Source organism: Maylandia zebra, linkage group LG16 (genome assembly GCF_041146795.1).
Source record: "Maylandia zebra isolate NMK-2024a linkage group LG16, Mzebra_GT3a, whole genome shotgun sequence".
Lineage (NCBI taxonomy): Eukaryota > Metazoa > Chordata > Actinopteri > Cichliformes > Cichlidae > Maylandia > Maylandia zebra.
The window spans coordinates 35279237-35303837 of record NC_135182.1 but is presented as its reverse complement, the minus strand read 5'-3'; the positions used below and the strand labels follow the sequence as shown (position 1 = coordinate 35303837).

The window sequence follows — 24601 nt, the reverse complement described above, 5'->3', positions numbered from 1 at the left end:
TTTATAAATAACCTCGCTTTCCCAAAGTAACCAGACTGGTGGAGAACAGCACGAACCAAATCAGTCAGTGTCGCTGCTATCAATGGCAACCGAGACCTAAAAACAACAGCCCTGGTGATTGGACCATTGGTTGACTTTCTGATTGGCTGTCCCGACGGTCAGTCAGAGGCTGAACCTGCTGGTTCGTTTAAGCCTGAGATTTACGCATAGCCACAAATCTTCGCTCCTCTCACAGACGGGATCGTGCCGCAGCGTCTCCGCGCGCGGCACTGAGAGAGCATCTGCTGGGACATAATTTCACACAACAGCAGAAGAAGAACAAAAACGCGCAGTCCTCCTTCATCTCCTCCGGGGAGCGACCAGACGTTACACGTAAGCGTGTAAATGGAGTTTCAGTCGCTGTCGTGACTGCTGTTCGCCGCCTCTCACTCTGCTCGACGTTCTGCGTTCAAGCCGCAGCAGCATCCAAACCCCCGCATCTCTCCACCGCGCAGACATGGGAACCGTTCTCTCTATATCTCCCGCGACCAAGAAGGCGTCGATCATGGATGCCGAGGTCGCAGGAGACGGAGGGAAAAACGACAAGAGCCTCAAACGCCACTCAATGTTCGTGTCTCTGTCCTGGAAGAAGCTGGTGGCTAGTTCGGCCAAGAAGAGCGCAAAGAAAGTGACCCCGAACCCGCTGCCCACTCGAGAGCTGCCGTCCAGCCAGGTGGCTCAGCTCAACAGCGAAAACGTGAGGAAAACGCACCAGACCGAAGAGAAGAAACCGAAAGCGCCCATCCCCGTCCCGGTGCCCACGGTCCCCACGCAGAACAGCGAGTCTGTCGTGCAGAACGGGAGGCTGTCCTCGGTCCAGAAGCAGCCCAGCAGCGTGTCTCTGGTGTCACCCAGGCGGATAGTCATCCAGGCTTCAACCGGCGAGCTGCTTCGCTGTTTGGGGGACTTCTTGTGCCGCAGGTGTTACAAACTGAAACAGTTAAGCAGCGGAGAGGTGATCCTCTGGTTCCGAAACATTGACCGGACTCTTTTGCTCCAGGGCTGGCAGGACCAAGGCTTCATCACGCCGGCCAACGTGGTGTTCGTGTACCTGCTGTGCGAAGACACGATATCGGACAGCACCGACAGCCCAGCCGAGCTGCAGGGCACCTTTCAGACTTGCCTCTACCTCGCCTACTCGTACATGGGCAACGAGATCTCCTATCCGCTCAAGCCGTTCATGAACGAGACGAACAAGGACGTTTTCTGGGAGACATCGCTCCGGATCATCAACAGGATGAGTGCCAAAATGCTTCAGCTGAATGCAGACCCACACTTTTTCACCGAGGTTTTCCAGGACCTCAAAAACCAGCGCGACAGCAGCGAGTCGAACCTGGACCGCTGACATGGAAGCGAACAGACACTGGTCTAAGATGAATGTAAAGAAATCACACAGCTGTGGTTTTGGACGGAAAGGCCAACCTGGAAGGATTCTCCTGGCTGGGCTGAAATAGTCTCTCATGATGTTACACAACTTCAGTGTGGTGTTTAGGCTACAGTTTAAGAAATCTCATAAATGCATGCCAGTAGTAATATTGTCCCTTTTGTCTTGTCTCTTGGGTGACGCAGGGGTTGGCACTTGAATCTCCATTTCATTCAAGATTAGCCTATATTGTGAGTTAGTGAATGGATGTGGTTCCAGGCAGGACCGGAATAGATGTCTGAGCCGATTTAAGAGGTGGAGCTGTCCAGGGTGCTGACCTGTGCAGCCATTTCTACTCCATCCCTGCTCTTCAGTCACTTTTCCACAACAGAGCCAAGCTTGGCTTAGAGGACCAAAATCAGCCCAGTACACTTTCAGCACATAAGCCTAAGCCTTGTAAGCACAGCCAGTATATACTGTGCTTTTTAAACATCTCAGTCAGCTGATAAGTAAGCTGCTGAACATGCATACCAGTGGGTTAAAAACACATTGCTTAGAATAACTGTAGATACGAGTCTGTGGGGAACATCGTTTCAATCTGTACACACTGGCTCGAGGTACACAAAAGGTCCACCTGCAGAAAACAAACACCACCACCATACTTCATGTGTGACTTTTTAACATCTGGTTGGCATGCAGCCGTTTTCAGTTCCTCATGAAATGAACAGCAGTCTCAGTTTGCATTAGCAGTGTGATTCTGTAGTAATGTAACTGTACAAAGGCTTTTGCTTCAAGTGGAACATGAGGACAAGGGGCAGAGGTGCCCCACATGAATGTGATATGTTGCACTAAAAGAGCCCCTGAGTGGGCATGCAAGGCCTCTTTTGTGCATTGCTTTCCAAACTGTGTTGGCCACTGCGATGAACTGCTTTGCAACACATTGCAGAGGTCAACTGAAGACTGAATCGATTGTACAGGTTTTCTTTGGTTTTTTCAGGAGATTTTTTTTGTTGAATTTCATATGTGCCAACTAATGAATGGCCTGAAACTCTGTGGTTTACATGTACATAACCCATGTTTTTGCTCTTTTTTTCCCCCTCTACCTGTTTTGAAGGTCGGTATGTACAATGTAGTTTGAGCAAAAACAAATAGAGCTTAATGATCAAAAGATATTTCGTCCTGTGCTGTAACTGTGCTGTTCGCCTCCATTTGCTGGCTTCAGTTCACTTTCAGTGCAGTCGATTCAGGATTCTTCAAAGTACAAATATTTAATGTAAAGATCTCATTACGGAGTGACAGGAGAGTATACTTTGCACACGTGTCATTGCAGTTTCTATAAGTTAAACGTGATCTGACTCTGAAACCAAACCTACAGCTCAGTCCTGACATGGTCCTTCTGGGTGATCATTGTGATGTGGTGTTGTGAATCCATTGCTTGGAAAGTGAATTAAAATGCTGCTATTTTGCACAGCTGTGAACAAACCTTTGATGTTTTTGCACAGTGCTAATGATAATGGTGATGTACCAGTGTTTCCTCTCAGGCGCTGGAGTGTTTGCCATTATGTCTGCAGTTACTGTGACCAGCTCTTGCTCTAGGATGATCTTCTGTGGAAAAAAATCTTTTGTACAGCTAATTTTTCCTAAATGTCATCGAGGAAAGTGTTATTTACGTGTGTGTGTGTGTTGTCTGTGGAGATGTACCACAGCTGCATTCACTCTCTCTTACATGTTAATAAAAGGTCAGTATAGTAATTGTTTATGGTGACCATGTTGAAATAAATCCAGACTTATTAGGGATCTCGTCTTTCTTGCAGTGTTTTTATTTATATCATTTTTCAATGATGTGTGCGTGTGCATGTGCATACCAGTATATATCCACACATGCTTGCTGAGTCTGTTTGTACAAACCTTGCAGTTTCTTGCAGGAGTAATTGGGCAGCCTCTTATCCATGCAGACCCCCCACTAATCCTTGATTTGCAGGGAACCCTTGAGACATGGTTATGCAATAGGAAAAAGTCCATGACGAATATGCTTACTGGGATGTGTCGGGATGTTATCATGGGTTGCCATGAGACTGAAACTCATGAGAGTTTATTGGTTGCCATGAAACTAGAATTCAGATAGAGGTGTATGGGAAGGTTTGCTGGGATCGTTGTTACAGATAATGATTCAGGTTTATGTGGCTGTGGGTGCAGCTCGGTAGGAACAGTACATCTCACAATATGGTGTAGTTAACTGCTGCTCTATACACTGAGGACTGCAAAGCATGCTGACACATATAAGGGATATTTTTGGCTTCGTATCTGGGTTTCCTGGGTTCTCTAATCAGGGGCAGATGCCGAAATGAGAACAGAGACGACTAAACTGTAAGAAAGCAAAATTTATAATGCGGCATTTTAGCAGTAGATATTTAATGATTCTGGCATGAATGTATATTTGATGAGTTTTGAAAATCTGCAAAGAAATAAATGCAACATGTCTACAAACAGACATGCCACACTTGATTTGATGAAGCGATTTGAGATGATTAAGTTTCAGAAGCTTATTTCAGCTCAGATCAGAGGTACATTGAAGATTTACTGTATGACGGAATGGAGCTGCATTGATAAGGATTTCCTCCTGGATTTATGAATAAGCCACGTGGGCTGGAGGGCTCCTTAATGTGATTGGTTAGAATCTGCTGCAGTCTCAGAACTGTCTGTGACTCGCTCTCACTCGGTTGTCTTACTGGGACATACAGTCTGCACACAGAAGTAGAAATGAGAACGGCAGGCAGGATAACAGGACAAAATAGACATTATGGCAGAAAGAGAAGCAGCTGGAAATGGCTTGCAGAGGCAGAAAAGAAATCATAATGGGGCCAAACAAACAGATTAGAGACAAGGTTTCAGTTTGTTCCAATAAAGAATAACATCTAATCTTTATCTATTCAAGCTATTTAAAGCAAGCATTTTAGCCTCAGCTGTATTAAGTTAGCTCTGCTTAATGAAAGTCTGTTTTGACTCATGAGTTTAAATAACATCTATACCAGGAAAGTTTGTGTTTAATGCAGCTCGTTGATTGATTCTTTTCCCCTAGTGGAAAACACAGAAGCATCACTGCTGTATGATTTCTTGTATTGATCCTGTGAGCTGATCTATGAGGTCAAAAAGTAATAAAATGGAAAACAGCACGTCATCGTGGTTGAAATAGCTTTCCGGTTATAGACTCTTTTTTTTTTTCCCCTAACTCTTGACAGGTTGACTTGGTTGCAGAATCCTTGCAGTCGTTATGTAACAGTCTCACAATGCTATGCGAGAGCCTTCTCTTTGTTATTATGATTCAAACCAGGTCTCCTGCATATCTGTCTGCCAGCCCGCTTTCTGCATTCTTCTCCACTGCGTCTCTATAGTAACGGGTAGGTAAGTGAATGAGAGCTGGGCAAAGTGAGCTGTGTTGGGCTGAGCGTGGGCTGAACCACTGCACAACACATACACACTGCAGTGATCAGCAGAGGACGTGCACACGGTGCTCGTGCATGTCTGTCGGTGCAGGCACGTCTCTAACTCCTCCACACCGATCCTGTCCAAAAAAAATTGCGACGCTGTGAAATGTAAACGAAAACAGAATTCAGTGGTTTGCGAGTCTCACAAATCTATATTTTATTCGTAACATTTTAAGAAAAACATTTGCTCATTCTGAATTTAATTCAGCAACATGTTCAAAAAAGTTGGGATGGAGGCAACAGAAGGCTGGAGCAGTAATCAGTAAGAAACAAAACAAGAGAAGGAGCATCTCAGAGTTTCAAACCTCAACTCTATTTAAAACAGGTATGGCCCTGTCATAGAAATCACTGCATGGGCTCATTAACACCTCAGAAAGAACTGAGTGGAGCTTATCCACACATGCGTGTTAAAAGCTCTTTCATGCAAAGAGGAAGCCATAAGTGAACATGACCAAAACAACGTTCTGAGCCGACGCGCAATTAAAATGGACCGAAGCAAAGTGGAAAACTGTTCTGCGATCAGACAAATCAAAATCTTATTTTTAGAAAACAAACATTCTCTGGACTGAAGAGGAGAGAGACCATCCAGCCTGTTATTAGCACCCAATTTCAAAGTGTCATGAGTTGGAATCTGGACCCAAACACAGGCAGGAATTAATGAAAAACGAGCCATTTCTTAAATCTGTTGGCAGGTAAACCACAAAGACCAAACGGGAACTGAAACTTTTAAACTACTGAGCAAATGTGAACAGACTCTCAGACAAAGCATGAGGCGAAGAGTGCACTATATATATACATATATATATATATATATATATATATATATATATATATATATATACACACACAGAAGGGCAATCAGGGAAGTGCAAACACCTGAACACAATGAGACACAGCTGAACCAAATCAAGGACGACAACAACCAGGGAAGCAAAGTGAAAAGCAAAGCACAAGCAGTGATAACTAAACGGGGGAAGCAGACACATGAATGAACTTAATATGGGAGACCTGACACAACAGGACAGAACACAGAGGGAGGAATTAATAAACATGAATAAATAAATAAACCAGAACCCCCACAAAAACCATGTCGAACAACCCACAACCACGACAAAAAGCCTGCATGTCTGATGCTATGGTGGTGCATTAGTGCCCGTGAAACTGTCTAGTCTGCACAACTGGAAAGACCCCATCTGTGTTAAAAGGAACATACAGGTTTCAGAACAACTTATGTTCTCATCCAGATGACATTCAGGGAAGGCCTTCATATTTCAGGATGTTAAACTCCAGAGTTCAGCGATTACAACAGCACAACTCATCTACTGTACACTAGTAGAAAAGTCCAGCTGAGAACTGCCTGCTGTCCAGACCTTTCACCGACTGAAAACATTTGTCCCATCGTGACAGGACAGGAAACAAGAACGGGGCAACAGAAGTCCAGCAGCTGCTCTCCTCAGTTCCCAGATCTTTACAGACTGTTGCTGAAAGCAGACGGGACGCTCCACAGTGGGAAACGTGGAGTCAACGACGTGTTGTTTCCACTAAATTCAAAATAAGCTCATACTTTTCATTAAATTGTACATTTGTCCAATTCAAACACTGACGTGTTTTATCTGTTTTATTGCATATGAAACATGAGTTTGTGAGTTTGTAACTTATAGAAACTTGCAGTTACATGTTGTTGTTGTTTTTACACTGGGTTTGTGAAGTTGTGCATCTCTTGTTGTAATTTCAGTACTGCAAGTGAACAATTTTCATTTTCTGCTGCTGTGGATTTATAGTCTACCACACTTCAAAGGTACATTTCAAACTTCCTATTCCATCATTTATTTAAAAGTTTTCATGTTTCTTTTTTATAAAACATTTCCAGAAATCTACGACTATGACACGTGACGTATTATTGAGTAAATCAGTGCTTGAGACAGTGGAAAGCAGAAAGTATATTAATAAGGAACTGTTACTCGAGTGCAGTCTGTAGAGCTGCAGCTTTGACAGATGAAACTCTTCCAAACGTTTCCCCCTCATTTAGTGTTTTGAGTCATCGTTTTTCTTGTGTTTGGTCCTTTCACCCCAAACAGTCGCAGCAGATGGCCCCGCCCCTCCCTGAGCCTGGTTCTTTCGTCCTGTTAAAAGGGAGTTTTTCTTTCCCACTTTCACCAATTCCTTGTTCGTAAGGGGTCGTGTGATTGTTGGGGCTTTGTTAGAGGTGACTGTTGCTGTGATTTGGTGCTGTGTAAATAAATACATTGAAATTGTTAGTTCGGTTTTGTTGTGTTTCCGCTTTTCTTGCTTCCTGTCTTTCTCCGTTATCTTGTTTCATGTTAGTTATTTGTCTCTCATTCATTTCCTGCTTTACATTGAAGGTTAGTTTTTCATGTGTGTATGAGTTATATTTGCTGATCTTTTCCTTCTTTCGGTGTTGTATGTGCCTGTCTCTCTTGGCCCTGCGAGAGACTGACGACCTGTCCAGCTGTAGCCTATTTGATTGCTTTTGCATGTTTCTTGTTCCCACCTGTGTTGTATTGTGGAATTAGCCCACTGTGTTTCTCTGGCCTTGTGTATATTTTGGTTTCCGTTGTTTTGCATGAATTGTTACCGTTCCCTGTATGCTTCCTTGTTCTCTGTTCAGTTTTACATAAACAGACTTTGTATTTTCTGATTTAGCTTTTTGGTTTAACGGAATTAAGGATCTGAAGACTGTGAAGGCCCTAACAAACCGTTCACTTTAATTTCATATTTACCTGTCAGGGACCCCCACGAGCCATATGCATGGGTGGAATGTCACTATGGTCCTGAAAGCTGAACTATGGACAAGACTCGAGAAATGTCAAAATTACTAAATTCTGGGTTCAGAGCGATTATCTGCACCAATCTAATCAAATAAATACAAGTCAAGATAAACATTTTACACTACTGGATACAGATGATTTACTTGGAACAACTTTTGCATTGATTTGCAAAGACCCTTTAATTTGTCACCCATCTGTAGCTAGCCTTGTGTAAAACAGTTCATACTGTTACAATATGTCATTTTATTTACTACTCTAACCTTTGTGATTATAATAGTTTTTATTTTATGTGACTTAGATTTTAAAGATGCTTTATTTGCATGCTTGGAGGCATTTTATCAGTCTGGATGTTTCCAGTAGAAAGGCGGCTTAGTTAACCTTAGTTCCTATTTTGAGTACTTTATTTCTTTCTCCCATGTAATGGGATTCCCTCTGACCTAACATTTGCCATCTTCATTCGTATGGGAGGAAAAAGGACCAAACTGGGACCAGCCAGGACAACACCTTACAGGGATTATGTCTATTTTGCTGTCGACTTGCTACATAACCACTCTGCTAATCTCTTTAACTAGATTACTGCAGCGACGGGCTGCTGCGAGAGGTACTGTGTCACCACTGTTAAATAGCAAGGTGAGGATCCCAGAAATCTTCAATCGCTTCACTGATCAGCTCGTTTTACTTTATTTCCTTCACCTTACACCCGCGTTACGTAAGGCGATGCTGTTGCATTTGCATGACGCTTTCTTACATTTAACCCAGTTATACAATACGTAATGTTAATTCCTTCATTCATCACACACCTACACAGGGTTTATTGTTATTTTGTCTTCTCTGCCGGTGAATCATTTCACACCGCATCAATTTGCATGATTATTCATCCATTTAGTTTTATGTAACAGCCAAAATCCCAAACAGGGTTTTGAAGCGCAGAGGTCGCTCTGATCCCAGACCATTATCTAAACTGACAAATTAACATTTCAAGCAAAATACTGAAGCTTTTGTATTCAGTGTAACGTTGACCATTGATATGTTTTATTTAATTTTCCACATCAAACTGTTCGAAATGCAGTCCGATATCGAACAGGTGTGGGAGAGCAGAGAGTGCACGGGAGCCTCACCTTCCACTACATGTTTACACTGGTTTCAGGTGGATTCAACACACCAAACCTCAAATAAAAGCTAATAATTAGTCCACTGTTAAAGCTAAAAACGTGTCTTCAGTGGGTTCATGCACTCGTGTTCTGGACATTCTTCTCCAGATGGGGGCAAATAAGTACTGGGTGTTTTTGTTTTTATTTTTTAACTCAGAGAATCAAGGTCAGCGTCTAAAAATATAGGTGTCTCTGATAAAAGGACATAAATCAGCAGCACATTGGTCTAAATGTTCTTCCCTTCTGATTTTTACCTCTCTTGTTTCTCCTTCCCTCACCTCTCTCAGCCTCTCCTATCCTCCAGTCTCTTTCTCTCACCCTGTGATTCTCAAGTCTATTTCAGCACCACGTAGGTGTGCTGTTCTAAATTAGAAGAGGCTTCTTACCACTTTCTCTTGCTGGAGGAATGACTCACTGACTGCACTTCACACTTCACACACAGCAACCCAGTCCCAGTGACTGCCTTACTCTGTCCTAATAATGCACAGCTGTGATGGAGGGACCTGCTTTTGTTCACCGAGTATGTGACGGATTTAGGCAAATATTTAGGAAATAGTTTTTTGTTTTGCTGCAGTTTGATAAACTACATGTTTACCGTTGGTCTGATAAGACAAGTGAATGCATCAACCACTTAAACTGCTGGTCTGCAGCTCAAATAAGCTCATGTTATCATTTCTGGAGCTTTCAGCGTCTACAAATCCATTTTTACACAGCAGAAGCTGAAGCCTATGTTCAAGTTCATGTAAATGAAACCTTTACTAATATTGCCCAGAATCGATGGAGCGTTTGAGGTGGACAGCTTGCATAAGCTCTCCTCTCTAAATGACTGCCAGCACATCCAGATATGACGCGATTAATTGTTGAATTCGAGTATTCAAGTGACAAACAAGACCTTTAAGGAAGCTTCACTAATGACCTGGGTGCCACCAAGTAACACAGTTAGCTCTTCTTTCTCTCGCTTCCTCCTCTTCCTCCTCCTTCGTGTGTTTTCTTTTCGCTCCTCGGTCGTCTGCATTCACACTGTTAATCCTGTGGCTTGCAGGAAAACACCCACCTAGTTTGTTATGCAAGAAGCGCGAGGATGAGGATCAGCAACAATAGGCACAGCAGATTAGTGGCAGAGCTGCTGGCGGAGAAGACAGTGACGATCGCGGTGCTGTGGAAGTGACTCAATCCCCGTGGAGTTTCCATGGTTGGTATTACAAGAAGCACAGTTTGGGGTAAACAACACAAGAGGCATCCATACCTTTTCACCCCCTTCTTCTCTTTGTGTGTGTGTGTGTGTGTGTGTGTGTGTGTGTGTGTGTGTGTGTGTGTGTGTGTGTGTGTGTGTGTGTGTGTGTGTGTGCCATGACTCTTTTGTTGGTAAGGGACCAAGGCATGAGAGAAATTCAGTTGTCAATAGCGACTCCATGTCTTTCCAATTGATATGCAGGACACACACACACACAAACAGTGCTGTGAATGAGCGGACCATTCTCTATTTCCTCTCCCTCCCTCCCTCACACACACATCCCTTCCTTCTGAATCACTGATCAGTCTGACTGATAAAGGACATTATCTGCTAAGAATGTTGTTTTAATTATTTATATATAACCAGTAAAACGTGTGAACGTCCCATTGTTCCACTGGTCGTGCTCACCCAGGCAAACCTCTGCAGTCTCGCACTTTCATAAAATGAGGTTTGGGGTTAATCTGCTATTTGCAAATGCTCCATGTTCTATATTAGAGCAGCTCTGTTATCACCTGGTTACATAAGCTGGATCCTGACGTTGGAAGAGTTGTGCTGCCCCCACATGGATGAAAAGATTTACTGCCCTTATTTTACGTCTCTTATTTGGAGTCACTTTCACGATGAGCAGCAGCTGACACTTGAAACAGCATAAGCACATTTGATGGACTTTTCAGTCGTATGTTTAGAAACGCTTCAATTTCACATTACTGTATATTTTTATACTTCCACAGCTGAAAGAACAATAAATATTTTCTTCTTTTTAAAGAAGCCACACATGCATTTCACCTGTAATAATAAATGTGACAAATAAAGCTTGTCTGTTTGTTGTTTGTAATTCACAGTGATAAAGATGGCTGGTTGTTTGTGGGTCTGTTTGGACCAACAGGATGAGTCACTGCAGGACCAGGAGCACATTATGAGCTGAAATATGTTGTTTTTGTCAGTTACAGCATCATAGACACCATCATGCTGACAAACCAGTAATATAAAGTGTGGCTGATGCCAGAGCTCATGCTGATGTAATGTGCGAGACTCCCAAAAAGTTGATTCTGTTCATCTGGACGTTGTCAGTGAGAGAAACGTTTCGTCACTGATCCAGGTGACGTCTTCAGTCTCAGCTGACTGCAGGTTTCAAACCTTATAAACAGCACATTTGCACAATGACTGAAACCAGCACCACTGAATGAACAATGAGCTGGGAGGTCAGTTCCTTGATCATTAACATGCACATTGATCAAAGCCCACTGATCCATGGCCATGAGTCCCATTCACAGAGAGTTGGGGAATGGCTGCAATCACAGCATTGTAAGATGGTGACAGATGGACCCTTAGGCCCCCTCCTCGATTCAGAGATGGTCGTTCCCTTTTCACGTAAATGGCCTCTTTGACTCGGTGCTCCGCACGATGTGTACATCCTCATCATTGAAAGAGTGTCCACTGGCCTGTTGGTGTAAATCAGGGGTAGGCAACTCCAGGCCTCAAGTGCCGGTGTCCTGCAGGTTTTAGATCCCACCCTGGGAACTTCAAGAAATGCTGAGGAGTCATTTAGCCCTTTAAATCAGCTGTGATGGATCATGGACACATCTAAAACCTGCAGGACACCGGCACTCGAGGCCTGGAGGTGCCTACCCCTGGTGTAAATAGACTGCAGAGTCCTGGCTGACGAGGTAGCTCTCTTTGTTGTGCTAGAGTGGCATTGATCAATGGTCTTAGACCAGTGGTTGATGATCAATGGTCATGACAATCTGCATATTAATGATCATGAAACTGACCTCACAGCCCGTTGTTCATTCAGTGGTGCTGGTTTCAGTCATTGTGCAAATGTACTGTTTATAAGAAACCTGCAGTCAGCTGAGACTGAGGAAGTCACGCTGCGTCCAGGTGAACAGAATCAACCTTTGGGATTTAGCTGGATGATTGAGCATGCATCAAGACAAATACTGCAAACTTTTCTCTGATTACCGAGACTGCTGCAGCCGGTCAGTCCACAAATCCAAATAAAAGTTTGCATTTTGAGAAACAGCACTGACGGTTTGGCGCATGGAGGACATTTACAGGCTCACCCACGTTTGGGTCAACATAAAGATCACGCTTTCAAATAAATGAATCCCACAATACTGACAACATTTTTATTCAGAAGAGTTTATTTATGTATTTTTATTGGTACAGTTGTTTTAGTCACAGTGTGAATGAATTCACTTTAAAATCACTGAAGAGCTTCTATAGTCTGAGCCGGTCTCTACTCTACAGTATTTACAGAGCAGTTTGGGAATTCACAGTTTCGGTTTCTACTCAGCCTATTTCACACAAAGTTCCTGTTCCCCGTGTCTGTGCGCTGCTTTCATTTTTTATTGCGTGAGGTTTGTTTTTCCTACAAAGAGTTTCATTACGTCTGATCTGATTTATAACCAAACGGTGATCGACGTGACAGCATGATTCAAGCGAGTCTCATTCCAGTCCAACAAGCCTGTTTTCATCCATAACCACAAGATGGCGCCACTAGTCCGATGGTAGTTTGGCAGCTCGCGCCCACGTCGGTGCAAATCCACCTGAAGATGTGAAAACAAACACTGAACTCAGGGAAAGGGCTGGGAGAGCGAGGGAGCCGAGGTCTGATAGGAAATGGATCTGAAAGATAATTTATTATTTATTCAACGTTTTTAAATATATGTACACTATTTGTTTGTTGTTTCAAAAACAAGCATCGTGTAAACCTTTATTTGGTTTCCGATTACGTCTCACTGATAGTGGCCTAAATAAGGACATTTCATATTTGGAATATTTATGGATCAAATTAAGCGCTCAGGTTCAAAGCACTGTGCGTAATCTGATCGTAATCGCTTCTCCACAAGGATTAAATTAAATTAAATTAAATATTTAATTTCTACGTTTTCGTGCCTTACTTGCATGCAAGAAGACGTCCGGTGTCATTAGTCATAATCTTGAGTTTAAACACAACTTTGCGCCGCTTAAAAAGCCTGACTTGACATTTTAAAAACATCTAATTTTGAACCACTTTGAGCCTAAATCATATTTTCCCCGCCAAACACCAAAGTCAGCGTGTTTGTGCTGTTTGTCTGTCCTCCCTCACTGCAGTGTGTCGGTTTCCCGGTGTGTCTAAAATACGCATCGAGAGTCAGTTGTAGTGGTTGTTGATGGTGCTCAGACTGCTGATGTTGTTGACGCAGCCGATGTGGGACGGGGACACGGTGCCAAACGGCCCCGGAGGCTGGAGGTTGTGGCTGTGGTACAGAGCCGCTGGTGTGGAGCCAGCCCAGTAGGAGAACCCCGAAGGCCCCACGCCAGGAGCCACGAGGTTCAGTTTGGAAATCCCGGAGAAGGGGATCGGGGAGAAGTTGCCCTGAAATTTGTAGATGGCCTGCTCGGTGGTGGACGGCTGGCACACCTGCGCCAAGCCGTGGAAATCAAACTTGTAGGCGTATCTTTTGCCGTGGACTTTGGTCATGATGTTTTTGTCGTAGTAGTAGCGCAGCGCCCGGCTCAGCTTGTCGTAGTTCATGTTGGGTTTGCTTTTGCGCTCCCCCCAGCGCCGGGCCACCTCATCAGGGTCGATGAGCTTGAACTCTCCGTTGGTGCCCTCCCACGCGATGCATGACATGTTGGTGCTGTCAGAGAGGAGCTCCAGCAGGAACTGCCAGAGCTGAATCTGCCCACTCCCTGAGTGTAGGAAGAAAAGAAAATCACAACTGGTCCGGAAATAATCTGAAATAAATCCCGAAAACAACAACAAACCAAAAAATACAAAATTTTGTCTAGAAAGTAAAAAATGATATATCTAGATAGATAGATAGATAACTGGTCTCAAAATAACGGTTTACATAATTCAGCATTATCAGTTCATGAAAGATAATATTGTGAATTTCATCATATTTGAAAATTCAGGTATTAAATAATGTAAGACACGCAAAAGATACGCAGTTATTTTATTACATATAATTAAAGATAATAACTCCATCATGACATCATTTTACAAATCTCTATTTACTCCTCTAAAGCAGCTTAAATGGGTCCGGTTATATTTAGCTTCTCCATATTTTCTATAACATATATTTAAAAAACACGCTGCTCATAATCATCAGAAATTTAAAATAAATTAAAACATCTTTGCAGGAAGTCCTGAGAGCAGTAAGAGTGAATATTAGCGTCCAACACAAGATGTGACAAATTCATTTTGGCCGTTGTGTTTTTTTAATCATAAAATAAACACGATTTTTATTTTCTTTCGAAATGATCCCGGAGATGCTTTGATAATTATCTGTTTTAGAGGAGAAAAGAAAAATAATGTGATGGTGCAAAAAAAAAAAAAAACATGAGAAAAAGAACTGAATACGTTTCAGAACCGGCTGAATGATCTATTAAACCTAAAGACGCGACTATAGGAAATACATGAAACGCAGAGTAAACGCATTAAAATCCTGCTATTATTGTCATATATTTTGTTTTATTAACATTTATTATGATATTGTGATCAATATTTTTTTATTTCAGAAACTATTTTTATGTATCGACCCGTTTGCGATATAATTTGAGAGGTTTCTGTGGGACTATTTTCTAACATCATTTTTATTATTATGATATCATTTTTTATGTTTTCATATATCTTTGCGTTTGAAGACGCTCTCCATTAAAAATAAGTAAACTGCTAATTAGGAGCTGGACACTCCGCAGTGACGGTATTTAGCGTCTCTGCGGACGAGGCTCTGAGTTTGTCCTCTTACCTTTTTGAACTCCTGTATTTATCGGAGCCCAGGAGGTTCCTTTGCTTTCTTTCAACAGACTTTCTGTTGGATCTGAAATGAAAACAGACACATTTTCAGCATCTTCATCCAGAAACTACGACAAGAGGATTTCTTATGCAGATGATTTTTATCACTTGTATTTCAAAATATTATGATTTAATATTTATTTAGAAGAACAAAAATCTCTTCATGGTCAGATTTTATAGGCACAATCTAGCAAGAAGCGCAATATCTCAAGAAAGTAGAAAAATGCATTGAAAGAACCGGAGGACTGAGATTAGAGCTGCTCAAAAATGCTCCGATTTTTCTAAAATGTTGCAAACTGGAGCGCAAGGAAAAAATACAAATAAAACAAAATAAGGTTTAAAAATTCAAACACTGAGCTTCAAAATTCCAATTGTATCCTGGTCCATTTGCAGTCTAATGCCTGGAGCATGTCGCCTTTGCAGTCTCTGCTAGAAGCCAGGAAACGCGTCCAGGAAAAAGGATTTCCGATTTCCGACAAAAGAGCAGACGGGCTTTCAGATTGAAAAGGCTGAACAATGCTCTGGCCTGGAAACGGAGCATCATCGCCGGCAGGACACCGACACCCGGAGAAAAATGTAAAAAATCTCGATAGATATATAAAACGGGCTGTTTCTCTCATTCTTAATGGGACCAAATGACGAACCTGAGAGATACATGTTGAACATGAGGTTTCCTCCGCAGTCCTGTCTCATTGTGTTCACTTGTTCAGAAAGGGTTGGATTTCATTTCGTTGGTGGCGGAGGAAAAGATTTTTATTAAACTTTATCTCATAACTGTGATCTGGAATAAATGCGGGTAGACAGATTGAAGTTTCCAGGCAACTGTCACTGGCCCCCATCTCTGAGACAATATTCAGACAGCAATTTCCCCTGGTGCATTGCTTTAATTAAAAGAGCAATTTACCTCTGTCAGCCCGCCTGGCGCCCACAATAAAAAGAGGCCAATAGAAATTCGGCCCTTATCAATCCACCATCACAGTTTAATAAAGTTTCCGCGTTAAGATCTGAGTTTCTATGGTGAATTGAAGTGTTTGACATGGAAACCAGTTCAGATCCTCCTCACTTTTCCGCCTCTTTACCTCTCGGCAAACAACAAAGACCTATTTCATGTTGGAAAAAGAATATTTACCTTGAAAAAATACGCTTCAGTGGCCACGAGAAAACAAGAACATTTCATCCCTCCTAACCTGCTCTGTGTGGGTTTAAGGTTATATGGCCTCAATCTGGGGGTAATGAGGTCGTAACTTTAAAACCATGCCTAGTGATGCTCGTTGACGTTATCGTGTCCACTCATAATTTTATACGTCTGTGTTTTTAGAAGCAGTGGAGTGAAAAGCCCATGGGCTTTATGGCCATGTGCTAGAGTCTGCGCATTTCTTCAGGCGTAAATAAGGCATCATACGGGCAACGCGGGCTGATGATAGAGCTTTATGCAACTAATAACACACATTACCTTTATTAAGAAAATCCTCCGCTGGGGAGCTTATAGTTTGAAAATTCAACATTCTTTAAATAGTGTGTCAAAGACGCAGTAACAATGTACCAAAATATTTAATATTTTAATATTTATTTAGGTTCTGGTGACTTAATGTCTTTAGAAATGTTCAGTGTCCCTGGTTTGGTTCCAGTACATTATATCATCCAACAAAATCCATTTTATTAAAAACACCAAATGCAAAGACTCTGACACGTTTTCTTCGTCTTTTTCCGTCCGCAACAACAGCATCAATGCATCATAACCTGACAGTGCAGCATATACCTGCTGTCTGTTAATAACATGGTCATAAACACAAAAGCACTTTCACTTCTGTCACTTGGCACATTTGAGCCATCCTCTTTGCCACCTCGAACAAAGATTTTAACAGATACATTGCTTTAAAAAAGGCTTCGCGCTGCTGCCTCACAGCAACAAATCCACTCTTTGACTTCCTCTCACATGCCTGTTAGAATAACTGGTGATTCTAAGTTTGCCATACCGCCCATAAACTGGCAACCTGCGATATGTTCAAAGCCCCGCCCACCATGACCCTGAACTGGACATGGATGCATAAACTAGTTCCTTTAATTTGCTGAAAATACATCTGGCCTTTGTAAAGATGACATCTTAGTTCATAACATATAATCAGTCCTCTGTGCTGACTGAACTGAAAGTGAATATCTGCTTATCATTAATCATCTTTATAATGAGTCACATGACTGAGGTCAGACACGCACAAATGCACACGTGTTTATTTTTTATTTTTTAAAAAGCACCAGAGCATCAAGTGTACAGCTGTTTATTTTTATATGGTGAGTTATCACAGTCAAAGCAGACAGCTTGGAATAAAATATCAGCACCACACACACACACACACACACACACACACACACACACACACACACACACACACACACACACACACACACACACACACACACACACACACACACAGGAAAAGCTTTGTAACTGGCTGGTTCGGAGCTCATAATCATATATTTCACAGCATATTTTGTCCCCCTTCAGTTTGGAGATGTCCTGGTAGGTGTGTCTTTGGTGTTCAAGGCTTGCTTTAGCTGCCTGTGTAACAGATAAAATTCACAGGCAACTTAAAACAAGCCTCGAAAGCCAGACTGAATCCACTGGAGAAGTGAAAGGAAGAGAAATGGATGCATAAACGTCCACCTGTGCTCAGTCTGAGGACAGAAATCCACTGGAGGAACATTCAAACTTAAAAGTAAAAATAAAAAAGAGTAAAAAAAAGTCATTTATCTGAGCTAGAGCACATAATCTATAATATAAAAAGCAAAGTTAGCATCAGCCGGTAGCCAGGTGGTGTCATTTCTCACTTGTAAACCTAAAGAGTCAAAAGTGTCACTGTTAGCAAACCCCACAATAACCACCGGACTCAATTTGTTACTTGACAACTTTAAATATTCAAATCGAATGAAGTAACTTCATATTTTAAAGCTGTAATTCTAAACCACAGACTAATCAACCCTGCAAACATTACGAAAAGCTGTAACAATGAAGTTTTCTCTGTAAAGTCTCGAGCTTACCTTGGTGCTCTGAGCTGTGCAGCTGTAACTTTCTTGTCTACTCAAGTGTCACTCCTCTGTAATCAGCGCTGCAGCGGCTTTAATCAGTCTGCAGAGGAATGTATATTTGAGAAAGGTGTGTGCCGCGTGGTTACACATTTATATAAAGATCCTGTTTTTTGGGTGTGGGACTGTGAAAGCTTTTTTTGGGGGTGTAACACGGAATCCTATGTCCTGGACCAACAGGAGGAGTGTAGGTGGAGGTAAACACACTCCAGGAACCCGGAGTGCGACTGTAAGATCAACATCACAGTGACACATCAGAGTGAGCAAACAAATGCTAAGCTACTAGACTTTCAAATGAAGTACTCACGGTATGCAAGGTTGAGTGTAATGCTGTGTATGCTGTTCACACTATTAAGGGCTGCTTTCGGATATCTCTTGATTTTATACTGCAGAGGCTGCAGTTTTCATTTGGATCAAACTGATCGATTAAGTTGTGAAACCTAAAATGTATCTAAACTTTTATCTGAAACTAAAACATAACATTTATGATGTTTTGTCTCTCGGGGAACTCCTGCTGGATTTTTTATTAAGTTTGTTAGCTTTAATAGCACTTTAACACCATCATAGCAGAGGAAGTCAGTTGAAATGAAATAAAAAGCCACTCATGCCCATGTTTTTTTCTTATTTACATATGTCTGTTAAGGAGTGTCAGCTGTCTAAAGGTGCCGGCTTTGAGTGGCCAACTGCCACATGTTGCTTTCACGGAGCGTTGCTTTATTGGTCAGTTTGCCAAACTGTGCCTCAAACAGTTGAAAAACAAATAATAGAAACCAAAGTGATCTTGTGCTCTTGTTTATTGGAAATAAGAATACAGTATGACAAGAACAACATTATACATCCTGAAGCCTAACAGAATCAAATCTTTCCAGGGATGTTCACTGAAAGGCCAAATATGCACTTCAAATAAACACAAAGCAAAACCTGCCTCTGAGAACAACGTCTTCATAGAGCTACAAAGGTTTTGCAATGCTTGGACACCTGCAGTCTAACTGCAGGTACAGATTAATAGCTTAGTAGAAGTCGAGTATTACAGCCACTTTCTCTGAGCTCTTCATTTCCATTTATTCTATTTGGGTTGATAAACTTTCATGTAAAGAAAAAGAAAAAAGAAAAAGAATACCGACAAACAGTGTCTAGTTTTGAAGAAAAGCCTTTATTTCCTATTTCAAGAATTTCAAGAACATGCTTCAGCATGATAGTAGAAGTAGGTACTTAGATATCCATACATGCAGAGCCACAGAGTGATAGAAAGAGTTTGTCCATCTACTGTTCTGTGACAGCGATCTGTCCAGGGTTCAAGTTGAGAGAGCGATTATGGGGAGGGGTTTCTTTTTCAGGTGGGGTCAGGCCGGCAGTGTGGAGGCTTAGTGCTGGATCCTACGAATGGACTGCACCTGGTTGGTGTGAGCCTGGGTGCTGTACTCATTGTAGTTTCTGTACTCGCCTTGGTGTCTATCTCTCTCCAGGATGTACTGGTAGCCACGGTAACCAGGGAACTGGTAGGCAACCCAGCTGTAAAGAAGGAGGGAGGGTTAGAGTCGAGGTCACATCAAAGGATTCAGTAAAGCATCTTTGGGTTCTGCTAGTCTTTAAAGTTTAATGCACTTTGGTAAATTCAGTGCAATTACAAGGTTGAGCCTTCATATATTTTATAACACTGCACAAAGTCAGGAGACTGTGCAGCTCGTCAAGCTATATTTTGCAGCAGCGTGTTAAATTAAAAACTAACTTGAGTAAAATAAGAGCACAATATGTAAGTAAAAGCACGTGCACGTGTTGTTTATTTTAAGGAAAGACGTTGAACACAGAGAAAAACGTGTAACTTACGCTCCTGAGTTGACTTTGATAGAGGGCACCTCCTTGCTGCACCAGCCCATGGCCTGTAGGGATGGGTAGTCATCGCACAGCTCAAACTTACGGCCCTGGAAGTCTTCACACTCGTACATGGTCACCTTGCTGTCACTGTGGTTCTGCAGAGAAGCAAACAACTCATTTAGAAGCTGTTTTATTACATTATAGTTGGTACGTAATTAGAGAAATAAAGAGGACGTTAATGCTAAGAACTATGAGGGTTTTATTCAGGGTTGATTAGAAACCATATAGAACCTATGGCTCCATATTTATTTTAAAGGAACAACAGACAAGGAAAGAGACCTTTAAAAAATACATTTCTAAAGCTAACAGGATAGGAAGCGTCACAGGATGAGTAGCCTGTAAGTGATGCATTAAAATAAATATATGCAAACACATCTGCAGGATTCACAAGAAGAAGGAGGGAGGTTAATGTCTCAGGAGGCGTGGAGAAGACAGACCGCTTACAAAGACTGATTGATAAAAAGAGAAAACAGATAAATGAAAAGGAGGAGGGACTCACAGCACACTTGATGGGTCTGAAGGAAAGCAGGTGCTCGGTTCTGTAGCTGCTATTTCCGCTCCAGGCCTCGTAGCGAGGATAGTCTCCCTTCTCCAGGATGAACTGCTGTCCCTGGAACTCAGGGTACTCATAACCCACCCAGCTGAGAAAAGAGACAGAAACACTGAGGTTAAATGTGCTGGAAACGACAGAATAAACCCCAAATAAAAAAAAAAAGAACACTAAACAATAAAAACTTTTAATGGACGACTAAATACACAACACAATGATATTGACACTGTCGTCCTTCTTAAACAATAGAGTCCAGCGCTCACAAAAGCAGCATGCAGCTCCTTTTGTGACTGCAGAGCACAAAGCAAACATTAGATACTGCTCCTGCCTCCACCGCCGCTGCCGGGCTGTGCCCACCCCGGCCTTTTTATCTGATCACGAGTCACAGCCAGCAGCTGCACGCAGCCAACTCATATCACAACAGGGACACACTTGGATGCATGCACACGCACACACACATGCAAGCAGTACATGCCAAGCAGCAAACTAATAACAGCGCAGGTTATAATTTAGAGTTTTTGTTATTCTGTCTGCTCCACTTCTTGACTCCTGTCTGCTTTAGTCCGACCTTTTCAGGTCAGTGAGATTCAAATTTCAAGAGAACAAACATGAATGTACAAGATGTTGCTACTGAAATATAAAAAGAAAAAGTGCTGATCCATAATGCGCTTACAGGTATAAACAGCTTTAATGTGTCTTTCACTTACGGTCCATTCTCCACCTTGATGGAGCGGATCTTGTTGAAGCCCCTCTCCATGATGTTCTGGCACTCCAGCATGAACTCACAGCGCTTTCCCTGGAAGTTCTCTTCCTCCCAGACTGTGATCTTAAACTGGCCCATCTGCTCCATCTGTTGAGTGTTCATGGCTGCTGCTTCTCCCTCGGGGGTTACTCTCTGAACAACGTACAGAGTTTAATAAAGACCCTCAGCATAAAACAGATTAGGAATAACACCATCACACAATCACAACTAAAGCCCCGGGTAGCATGAGCAATCAGTGGGGTAGAGGTCGTCAGCGAGCCAGGCACATCTCTAAATTATCCTAAAACTGCAATCTTTATCTGGAAGCTTGGCGAAAAATAAAACATTTGTTGCATCTATTTTTAGCTCACTCTCCAAAGGTGTCACAAGTGAAAAATTCCATTCATTCTTTGCTTTTCCATTTCCTTAAAGCACAGATTCAATCAGATGGAGATTCAATCAGCAACCACGTTTCCAGCTCATAAACTGCACCGTGAGACTCCAGCGTGGCAGATAGAACCACTTCCAGCCAGAATCAGAGTGAAAGCTTATGAAGTTTCATCTCTTTCTAGTCTGGCTCGTTTGATTTTGTTGTGGTGGAAAAGCACACAACACTGCACTCAGATAAACGCCTGCATTGTCTTTAAAAGGCACACACAAGCACACCCGAAAGGCATCATCTTGCCAGCTTATTATAGGAATACACAGCTGTCCTCATGATAAAGTTCTTTAATGTTAACAAAGTGCGTCTGTAATAGACTAACTACCAAAGCCACAGTGTGAGGAGCGTCTCGCTGCCTGTCGCTTCCACCTAGTACACAAAGCTGTCACCGTCACTGTTTCTTGCAGCTAAGTCTGAGGCAGTGCTGAGATACTTACAGACGGTACTGAGGTGGGACAGATCCAGTATAATCAATGTCGGGGGAGAGACCCTCGCCTGTGTTTTTATAGGGCTGGGCCCCCTGGACCCGAGCCACTCCATTTGCCCAGCAGCCTTGCACACTCAGCAGCTGAGCGGGCCGGCTGAAAGGGGAGCATTAGCCTCGTGCTTTGTGCAGGCTCCAGAGCACCATTGTCCTCAGAGCCCCAAACTGACTTAGTCATCAATATGGCAGCCACGGTCAGTGGCAACCTGACCCAGGACTATACAATGGCAACGCACTGACACAACAGTTTGATTGGTGTAGCGGGACAATAGACACATTCTGGGAGCTGATCCCCTCCCCCTCCCCCTCCCCCTCACTCTTTGCAGTAGGTAAACTGGATCCTAAACTCGAGGTGGCAAAGGGTCCAAGGAATGCCACACACTGAGCCCAGGACATGTGTCACTTTCATCTAGGACATGTTTTTCTTTCTTTTCCTCCGGCTCTGGAAGGAACTGGAGGGTGAAGTGCTGTAGTAAAAACTGCAGTGCTTTGTTTTTCAGATTAGGATCAGACCAAATCACAGTTTTAATTATACAAATGAGAACACACATAGAGGTGTATCATACACATCATACACATAAAGAAATTGTCTTTAGGCTGATGAGTCCACCTACATGAGCATTCTGACGTACACTGAAGAACAAACATGATCTAAACGGTTATGTTGTACGTTTTGTTGAAAAAAGAAGCTTATTCAGGTTTATTCTACTTTTAAATGTCATCTGGCTTTTTAACAATACTGATCAAAGCTGTATTACAGATGTAGTAATTATATTTGCATGTTTTGCCCCATTTTTCCTATTTTTATTTTTATTCTTTGAAGCTCCAAAAATGTGTATGAATGGCCTTTGACATTTAATGTTATAAATAAAACAAGCTCAACGTACTTTGTATACCTTTTTCACCTCTTATTAACAGAACAGGCTTTATTGTCTGTCTGTCTTTATTTGTCTAACAGCTCCACTGCTGACTGAAAACTGTTGAACAGTTCATCACATGCGGACCACGTTAAACCTACAGGCATCACCTGTCCATGTGCATCTCTTACATTTACATTTTTGCAGGTTTGAACACCTGATCATAACAACAATGATTAAAGAAGCGGTTGAGTTTTCCTTCATCATTGGTGACATCTAGTGGCTAAAATGGTTATTACACAGAAGCTGGCAAACATAATAAAGTGAACATCATGAATTAAGGTTGACAGTTAGTTGAGTCCGTTTCTCCGGTTAATTCAGTGAAAACTTTCCAGTTTGTGTGGGAAGAGGAGGAGTAAATATTCCTCTTTTCTCACTAAACATACAGTAAAGAGCTCATTTTGCTATGACTGGGTACACGCTGTGTGTCTGTGCTGCTTACTTGTACAAACAGCTCTCTCATTGTCTGCTGATAGCCCATTCATTGCCCCTCACTCCACATGTGTGTGTGCATTAGCCTGTGTCACCCAGCCTGCCTTCAGAGCAGGTGATGGCAGGTGAAAGGAAAGGCTTATAAAGACACAGATGCTCTGTGTGCAGGCGCACATACTACATCATGAACTGTTTACACAGACATGTTGTGGGGACCTGCCTCCCTTTTGGGCACAAAATCCATATGAATTGTTCAGTTTTGTTTGAAGCATAATGACCCGGTGTACCCGAACACGCTAAAACCGAGGTAAAATAAATGATATATCCTTACCTATGAACACAAACCTGACACTGACACACACCTTATTTCCCTGTTAAATGCAGCTGGTGGGGATTTGCATACATGAGGGGCAGTGTAGTCCAGCTCAGAGCCAGTACAGTACAGTTCTACTTTGAATCCTTATCTGTCTGTATAACAAATCCATTCATTTCTTCCTGCTGGTCATACGATAGCTCTGCTCTGCTGACCGGCTGTGGGTCAAGTTTAATAATAGTTCGTCAAGCAAATTCCCTCTCCTCTGTAGCTTCAGCGCTGCCTCTGCTAACTTATAAATGGTTTGTCTAAGCGGCTACGAGCTGCACCAGCTACACAGCACACAGTGATGTCGTTTAACCGCTTTAACTCATCTTTCCTCAAATGATATTTTCACACTGGCAACACAGAAAGAAAGTTTAACATGAAGCTTAGTTTAGAGTGAAAGACAAACACAATTATCATAAAATAACCGTCATGAAATTAGTTAAGACGATGAGTCACGATATGCACAGTACTGTAGTACACAGAGGATATATTTATTTTATTTTCTCCTCCTCTTTTATCAAAGGAAACGCTTGCTTCTTCCAGATCCCACAATGACCCGTGATTGGCAGAGGTCACAAGTTCACCCCTTCATTCATTCACCCAGTCAAATGCAAAATATCGGTGGCAAATACACTGAGAGCTATTATCTGATGACCGCTCTGCATTGCTGGCTAAAGGTCATGGAACATTTGATTATTTCACAGGACTCGGTGCCAGCTACCACCCCCACGTACGCTTTCCTGAGGCTTAAATTTGGTATTACACAATATTAACACACATCCACGTGTGTTTTTTTATTTAACAATAATTAAATAAATAACAAAATAATAATAAATAATAAATAATAACAATAATTATTTAAATAATTGA

General features: G+C 42.2%; 3 protein-coding genes across 3 annotated transcripts; 1 reads left to right on the top strand and 2 right to left on the bottom strand.

Moving 5' to 3' along the window:
- The first annotated feature begins 206 nt into the window (after nt 1-206).
- LOC101473581 (cyclin-dependent kinase 5 activator 1) lies at nt 207-3199 on the top strand. The gene has a single exon (XM_004566023.5). It carries the CDS (start codon nt 497-499, stop codon nt 1382-1384), a length of 888 nt encoding a protein of 295 aa, XP_004566080.1. The 5' UTR covers nt 207-496; the 3' UTR covers nt 1385-3199.
- A 9031-nt stretch (nt 3200-12230) lies between these two features.
- fev (FEV transcription factor, ETS family member) lies at nt 12231-15538 on the bottom strand. Its single transcript, XM_004566022.2, has 3 exons — nt 15492-15538; nt 14801-14872; nt 12231-13739 (listed from the first exon to the last, which is right to left on the bottom strand). The coding sequence occupies exons 1-3, from the start codon at nt 15511-15513 to the stop codon at nt 13198-13200; spliced, it is 636 nt and encodes a 211-aa protein (XP_004566079.2). The 5' UTR covers nt 15514-15538; the 3' UTR covers nt 12231-13197.
- Nucleotides 15539-19062: 3524 nt separating this feature from the next.
- On the bottom strand, nt 19063-22110 carry cryba2b (crystallin, beta A2b). The gene is made up of 5 exons (XM_004566021.3): nt 21975-22110; nt 21061-21248; nt 20303-20444; nt 19756-19898; nt 19063-19440 (listed from the first exon to the last, which is right to left on the bottom strand). Exons 2-5 carry the CDS (start codon nt 21216-21218, stop codon nt 19293-19295), a joined length of 591 nt encoding a protein of 196 aa, XP_004566078.1. The 5' UTR covers nt 21219-21248; nt 21975-22110; the 3' UTR covers nt 19063-19292.
- Between the last annotated feature and the right edge of the window lie 2491 nt (nt 22111-24601).

Excerpts from the sequence above, each read along its gene's own strand:
- LOC101473581 (XM_004566023.5), top strand. The coding sequence starts at position 497 with ATGGGAACCGTTCTCTCTATATCTCCCGCGACCAAGAAGGCGTCGATC.
- fev (XM_004566022.2), bottom strand. The coding sequence starts at position 15,513 with ATGTTCAACATGTATCTCTCAG. Across the intron at positions 14,873-15,491 it reads GTTCAACATGTATCTCTCAG|ATCCAACAGAAAGTCTGTTG; the intron begins GTTCGTCATTTG and ends TTTTCATTTCAG. Across the intron at positions 13,740-14,800 it reads AAATACAGGAGTTCAAAAAG|GGAGTGGGCAGATTCAGCTC; the intron begins GTAAGAGGACAA and ends TCCTACACTCAG.
- cryba2b (XM_004566021.3), bottom strand. The coding sequence starts at position 21,218 with ATGAACACTCAACAGATGGAGCAGATGGGCCAGTTTAAGATCACAGTC. Across the intron at positions 19,899-20,302 it reads TCAGACCCATCAAGTGTGCT|AACCACAGTGACAGCAAGGT; the intron begins GTGAGTCCCTCC and ends GCTTCTCTGCAG. Across the intron at positions 19,441-19,755 it reads ATCAAAGTCAACTCAGGAGC|CTGGGTTGCCTACCAGTTCC; the intron begins GTAAGTTACACG and ends CCTTCTTTACAG.